Source organism: Amblyomma americanum, chromosome 6, assembly GCF_052857255.1.
Source record: "Amblyomma americanum isolate KBUSLIRL-KWMA chromosome 6, ASM5285725v1, whole genome shotgun sequence".
NCBI classification, from domain to species: domain Eukaryota; kingdom Metazoa; phylum Arthropoda; class Arachnida; order Ixodida; family Ixodidae; genus Amblyomma; species Amblyomma americanum.
This window is the reverse complement of record NC_135502.1, coordinates 51,563,928-51,570,830: the sequence shown is the minus strand read 5'-3', so window position 1 is coordinate 51,570,830 and position 6,903 is coordinate 51,563,928. Positions and strand designations below refer to the sequence as shown.

General features: G+C 46.5%; 1 protein-coding gene across 2 annotated transcripts in view; it reads right to left on the bottom strand.

Moving 5' to 3' along the window:
- Positions 1-665: 665 nt before the first annotated feature.
- Positions 666-6,903, bottom strand: part of LOC144093438 (sodium-coupled monocarboxylate transporter 1-like) — a 28,601-nt gene continuing 22,363 nt past the window's right edge. The window contains exons 12-16 of one of the 2 annotated variants that reach the window (XR_013306272.1): positions 6,436-6,522; positions 4,513-4,694; positions 2,129-2,176; positions 859-959; positions 666-762 (exon numbers count right to left, since the gene is read on the bottom strand). Coding sequence is in view for 1 of the 2 variants with exons in the window: in XM_077626810.1 (XP_077482936.1) it covers positions 688-762; positions 859-959; positions 2,129-2,226; positions 4,513-4,694; positions 6,436-6,522 (543 nt within the window). In the remaining variant the exon portion in view is untranslated. Of the gene's footprint in view, positions 763-858; positions 960-2,128; positions 2,227-4,512; positions 4,695-6,435; positions 6,523-6,903 lie in introns of both variants that reach the window. The other variant, XM_077626810.1, reaches the window with a different exon arrangement.

Genomic DNA, 6,903 nt, shown 5'->3' with positions numbered 1-6,903 from the left:
CTCCAATAGTGTTTGGTCCTTTTACTTCTTGCCTGCGGTGCACAGCCATCAAATCTTGGCCTTGGGAGCCACATATCGACGGGATAAAAATGGAAGCAAGCATGTGCTGTGCAATCTCAGTGCATGTTAAAGAACACCAGGTGGTAGAAATCAATCTGGAGCACTCTAATACGGCATCTCTCATAGATCACATGCATCTTTGGGACGTTGAATCCTGCATGCCATATGATACCATGCTAGGCCCAAGTTGAAGTAGAATCCTGGCTGCAGCAGCTGAATTTTGGAGGCAAATGCCCACATGCTGCGCAATATCATTGCACATCATATATGCCCGGATGGTTGAATCTAATCCAGAGCATTCCATTACGGCATCTCCTGTAGCCAGGTCCTGTCGTACCATGCCACATTTTAATGCACTGTTCATGTTCTCCAGCAAACCACTACAAGGGCTCTCTGTGTCTGGCTATCTCCATTGTGAGGAATCTTTAAATTGTCCTTTTGGTACCAATCTGCTCCCAATATCAGCTGGCACAAAAGCCTTGGGGATGAGCTGCTTGAAGCAGACTGGCTACAAATGATGTCTTCAAAGGTAGTCTGGCTTCTCTGCAGGAATTTAAGGGCACTGCAGATGTGGCAGCACGGTGGTGAAAATAGATGATCAGGAATGACACTAGCCACAAGGAGCTTTCAATTTCTTGCACAATTGGAAACATGATGTCCACCACCATTGACTGCGCTCTGCTTTATTTCGGACTGTACCACCTGCAACAGAAGTAGCGTATCATCTGGGCAAAGAACTGGGAACAGTATTATTGGCTGTATTGCCTTGAAATGATATTTCAAAATGACAATGTTCACCTTTAGGCAGTCCATCTCTTGAGCCTTTTCGTCGCTACCAGTCATTCGCCTGGCAATGCATGCCACGTACAGGTCAGGGTCCTTGTTTTTTCTCTTTTCACCTGTAATATTGCCGATGTAGAAATTCGCTTTTTTATTTGCAGCTAATTTAGAAAAAAAGTTTGAAATTTCTGACAGAGTTGCTCTGTGAGAAGAATGTTTGCCTGTTACACAAGTCCATAAGGGATCAATGGCATAGCTTGAAGATGTTAGTTCCTTTTGATTCAAGTGCTGTAACGGGCGTATTTATAGAATGTTAACGTGTTCGTATTTCTGAGCTTCAGATTAAGTGTTGAGTTTCGCAATCTTCAGGTTCTGTTTCTGTCTGACTGTGTACTTTCAGCAACACGGTAGCACGATCGCCGCTCTGGTGTGGGCAAAGCTCAGGGAATTCGTTTTAAAGTTGTCGGAAGCAACCGAATCAACATCCGCCTCGGCCGCCATGACACACACAGATGCCTCGAGCAGTGTGCACCTGAACGGCATTTAATGAAGCACGTGTTTCAACTAATCAACCTAGCCATATGTCGGCGAAGTTCAGCCTTAGTCTTTCAGAGTGTAAATGCCTCCGTGCAGATCTATATTTGCACCTTAATTAGAGCATTTCTGCATGACCTTCGGCAGCAAAATCGGAGCTTGGGTCCGAGGTGAAGCTTTCTCTTGCGTCATGATTCCTCGCAAGCATTGGAGTGATCACGGCGGGTTATTTGCGACTAATGCAATCGTACAGCGAGCAACTTGCAGACCTCGTTGCCCGAAAGTGATGCTAGAGAGAAAGGTGAACGCAGGAAGAATGTGCCTGCAGCAAAGCTTAAGGACGGAGACGGGCCTTTGGCACCATGCTGTGTCACTGCACCAGGCAGACCGGCCAGTAAACAAGAAGAGGGACCACAATCTTTTGGCCAGTTACTGTACAGAAACATCTTTCTCCATCACCCGCCTTGCCTTGACCGCTCCTTTCTCTTCAACCGCCTAATCGTATAATTCCTTGGGGCTAGTGGCATGGTCTCTCAACTGTTAAACATTAGAAGTCGATTGTTTTGTGTGAAGTTGTTGGCCTCGTCCATAACGTTTCCGGGACTAGATGCTGCCACGGAATGGCAGTTGCGCTTCAGTCCTCCAGCCTCGAGGAGACAAAGGCTCGTCTCCTTCCCTTTTCTGCCTAGCCTTGGCTGCAGAGCCACATAAAGTTGACCGCGAGTATAGCGTTCACACACTGCAGCTAACTCACCTGTGAGTATGCTGATTATGATGCCTGTTCCCAGAGTGATGCAGAAGCCTAAGACAGGCACGAACAAATGCGACAGGTGGTATAGCTTCAGGAGACCCCTAAATGAAGAAAAACGGTTATAGTGGTTCCTGTTTCCAAGTTGCGGACTTTTGGTCTGAAGACTTATTATAGGCACCGTTCCCCATACGTGCGCTGCGTTTTAGCCTTCGTAAGTAGTCTCCACAACACTCTGTGTCAAAAGAAAAAAAAAAAGCACGCTCACATTAGTAGTACGTTTCACAAAACTGTACTACGAAGACACTTAGCAGTCCAAGTCGGGCGTATATTGAACTGTCTTTAACGTCATAGAGCCGGAAATGATGTGATTAGTCTTATCCCTGGCCTTTAAATAAATAATATTAATGCTGCCTAGCATAGGGTCGTTCTGTAACGCGCGTCTTTTCATCTGTGCATGGGAGCATCGTATTTGGTTTTCTGTCAATTTCTTATAGAGCTTGATGGTACACGCATAGAAAGCCTGAGTATACTTAAGATATTTTGTTCCGTTAGCCGAAAGCGTTGAGTTCAACTACACGCGTGGAAGACGCAATTTACTCTTGAGGCCCCTGCCAAGCGTGCTTTCCCTTAGAAATTCCCTGTCGCGGGCGAAGCCGCCTCTTGCGGGCATGTGTTACTATCGCAGCATTAGAGCCCTTAACAAAAACGGGTATTTCAATTCTACGTGACAAGTTGTTAGGAGGCTTAAAGGTCTTATATATAATGACGTAAAGCACATTGCAAGCAAAATGGTTACCTAATTTGCGCGAGTGCCTCCCTGAGAAAAATTTACTCAAAACTCGGCGAGTCTCAGCCTCTACAAGACCGAAACAGAACACGAAAATTCTGTCAACGATACTTGTTGAAACCTTCAATGTTGACAAAAATTGGCATTTCGTAACTTCTAAGGCAGGAAAAATTACATCTGGAACAACATTCAGCAAGAAACTTTTTACGCCAGTCACTCGGATATTGTGAACTTATTAGTTACATGATATAGAGGCAAAACATAGAATCAAAGCAGAAATGCCAGTTTCTGATCACATTGAAGGTTAGCACAGGTGTTTTCGACACCCTTTTTGGTGCGCTAGCACTTATAGTGACCATCCCCGCATTTGGACGTTGTGTGTTTGTCTGTTTGCCTATCTGCTTCTCTGAAGCCGGTTTTGCGACAGGCTGCTCACGTCCCTACCTGGTGGTGGGCAACCTGCCCACCGTGTCAGTCGGCAGCGCATGTAATCGTGAGAGGCTGCTTGGGGCACACTGCATGCGGAACTGGCTCGAAGAGTGGTAGCGGACAAAGCGGACAGACCACGGTGCCGTTTCAGTGTTACATGTGAGCACGATACACCCGACAGCTGCGCAGGCAAGACTGATAAGTGCATGCATTATAAGGCCACACTCAGTGCTTTCTGGAATTAGTCCGACGTCCGGCGATGTCTTGACAGAAAGGAGAAAGAGTGGCCCTTATCGAAGGAGAGAAAATATGCCAGAGTGAAGCTAATAACAGAGAGAAGGGGGCTTGAGCTCTCGAGGAAAGGAAACAAGCCGACCTCGACAAGCGCACCTAGAGCAAAGAAAGGTAACCATGAGGAAAGGGGTGCGAGCAAGGAGGGGAATGAGTGTGTGCAATGCGTTGCTCCGCGGCTGTGACATTTTAACCACGCTCTCTCCCGCCCATTGCGCTCTCGGCGCTGCATATGAATGTAAAATGCTGTCCATATGCTTCTTAAGGCCCACACCACGCATTACACTATACGCCTTGGGCAAAAAAAAAAAAGCCACACGGACACCTAATTACATTATGCGTTGGTAATGCGATAGCATTTGAAACTATTGATGTCCTTGTTGGAAGTGACGTCACTTCAGGTCTGGTGACGTCATTTTCCTGCAGCGAACGGGCGAATTTTATGACCGACGACACATTTTTTTTTTCTCGAGGAGGCTTCTTCTAATGCCGTCGCATGAAAATAAAATAGAACGAATTAAGCCGCTTAGTCGTTCCGACTTAGTCTGCGCAGAGGCTAACTATGCCTCATATCCATTTGCATATTGCAGTTAGTCCCTAAAAAAAGTGACTGTTGCTCCTGAGCGACTAATACTCATGGCAGTGCAATTGGTTACGAAAGGATGAGCCCCTATAGCACATTCAGCCACTTCCCACTGCACATTAAAATTTCTATGGACGTCTTGCGGACGTTCAGGACGTCCGCAGGACATCCAAGGAACTTCCAGTGCCCGTTGGATTCTGACTTCGAATCTAATCCTTGTTTTTTTTGCAATTTCAAGATAATTTAGCTAAACTGAGAATTGCGTGAGAGTGCGTCACGCGGCAGAGGGGCGCTCACTGCGGCTCCTCCGGCGGACGGTGCATAGACACGTTCAACACGTGGTCGGCGGCTGGTCCAGGGGGCGTACAGCCCTCGACGGAGGTAGGCAGCAGCTCCTCGTCGGAGGTGGCGTACAACAGCGAGCCCACCACCACCCATAGGCACATGGCCTCGCCCAAGAGGAGACCTGTCAGGGCGCCCTGCGTATACGGTTCCAGGCACATGTCCAATTGCAGGCCCGCTGTTAAGGGTGGACAGGTGGAAAAGAGGAGAGCGGTCTCTTCCTCCACCTCTGCAATTGAGAGCTTTTGTATCAACTAAACCACATTGACCCCCTTTTTTTTTTCTGCGGCTAAAGCTCCAAGAAAACGTAGTGCTCGTGGGACCGCACCCCTCTATCCCCCACCCCTCCTCCTCCCTAAAGCTGCCCCCTAACACTCTTAAAGGGCAACTGCACCACTTTTGATAATTAAGCGATATTCAAGGATTCAAATATATTTAGGCTGTACGTAAGGAATCCAAGCTTCTTTCGCGCTAGCATTGAAAATAGTGACGTAAACAATGGTTTAAATTTAGGCTTCTCCTCACAGCACCGGAGGAGTGCAAAGAAGCCTGGTGTGACGGCACGGACGGTAGGATTTCGAAGTTCCGTTACAGTCAACCACACCCTGTCGTGCGTCGTTGGATGCTGCCAAGCAACGCTCGGTGGGCTTTGGCTTCGGTGCCATTGGTTTTTCTTCCTTCAAAGCAAGCGTTTATGTGCTGGAAAAGCCCCGGTGCCGTATATGACTCCATCACGCGCCCCCCAGTAGGTGCTGTGCGCTACGGAGAAGGTTGGAGGCCGTCGAGATTTCAATCGGCGACTACCTCACCATTTCAAACGCTAGCCCAAATGGACTCCGCATGCTTTGCCTGCAAGTTTCGCAGACTTTACCTCTTTAATCTCGTCGAATTCTAAAACATCCTTTTTAATAGCGAATCGAATATGCTCCTATTCGATTCGCTGAACGAATCAAATAGTACGTGTTAAAAACTATTCGAAAGGAATTGAATATGTTCCAAAGTTCTCGAATAGTTTTTAACAATTGACAACAAGTTTGATATAACGTAGTTTTCTCTGTCGATTGTTAGAAAAATACAGCCCACTCCGACGTCACACAGCATGCTTCCGCGATTGGCCTGCGATTGGTCTGCAGTTGGTCTGCGGTTAAAGATTGAGCGCAACGACGCGATCCATTTGTGCGGCAGTGTTGATAATTCTCATGCATGGCCTCCAAGATCTGGTAACGCTGCACGGCTTAGGTAGGTTTAGGAAACCCTGCCTTGTTGCTCAGCCTCGGAGGCCATATGGGTCACACTGAGCTCTCGCTCCTCTCATCTTTTTGTTTATTTTATGACATCACCAGCGCGCCAAACGGTAATTTTCCTGTACATTTATTTATTTCATAATAATATCATTCCCGATTGGAATTACTACAGGAGTAGGCACATGGTTACAAAAAGACGTACAATGAGAGCAATTTGGCACGCAAGAACCAGAAGGCATGGGTACGCAAATATGACATTGCGTATCCCCTAGATGAGATCAGTGCCGAGTATCTGACAGCTATAGCTAAATCTCCACACCGTTTCGCTGTATTAGACGGTTATTAGATCTGTGCGAATATTCTCATAGGTAGCGAATATTCGTGAGAATATTCGATTAAGTTTTATGTGCATATTCGTATTTGATTCGATTTTAAGAAAAGTACTATTCGCACACACTTATTTAGAGGTTACTTTTTTCTGTGCATATTTGTCAGCATGTCAGACTCTCTTCAGAGGGCTACACTTCTTTACTCTGCGTATAGTTTACACACATTTTGAATGCAAGCATGGCCGCGACAAACATTCCTGTTTTTTTTTTCTTAGAACACATAGTGCAGTAATTGATGGACTCACCTTTTTGTTGCATGGCGGGATAAGCAGTCCCATTGTGAAAACTCCCAGTAAAGGGCCTGAGAGAGCGCCCGACATGGCGAAAGCTGCCTGCAAAGAAGAAGGCGCGCTTTCGTTGAGACACGTAGAGGGTACACTGCATCAGCAAATAACACTGAATAAAACAAAACGCGAGCAAACCGCGCACTGCTCGTTGAAGTTCAGTGCTGAAATGCATATCAGCTGAGTGCGCACGAACGGTGTGCTCCGGTGGTGTGGCGAGTTAAACCACGCGTGAAACGGTAGCGGGTGGTGACAACAAATGTACTGCTTTCCTTTTAGGCGCAGTTCGACATCGAAAATTTGTAGTGCGAACTGGGACATGTGTTGTAATGAATTACGTTGCATGAAATGCGACTTTGTAGATTATGAAGAATTTTGTACTCGTTTATGATATTTGCCAGTAACTATATGTTACTTTTTTCGTGTTAC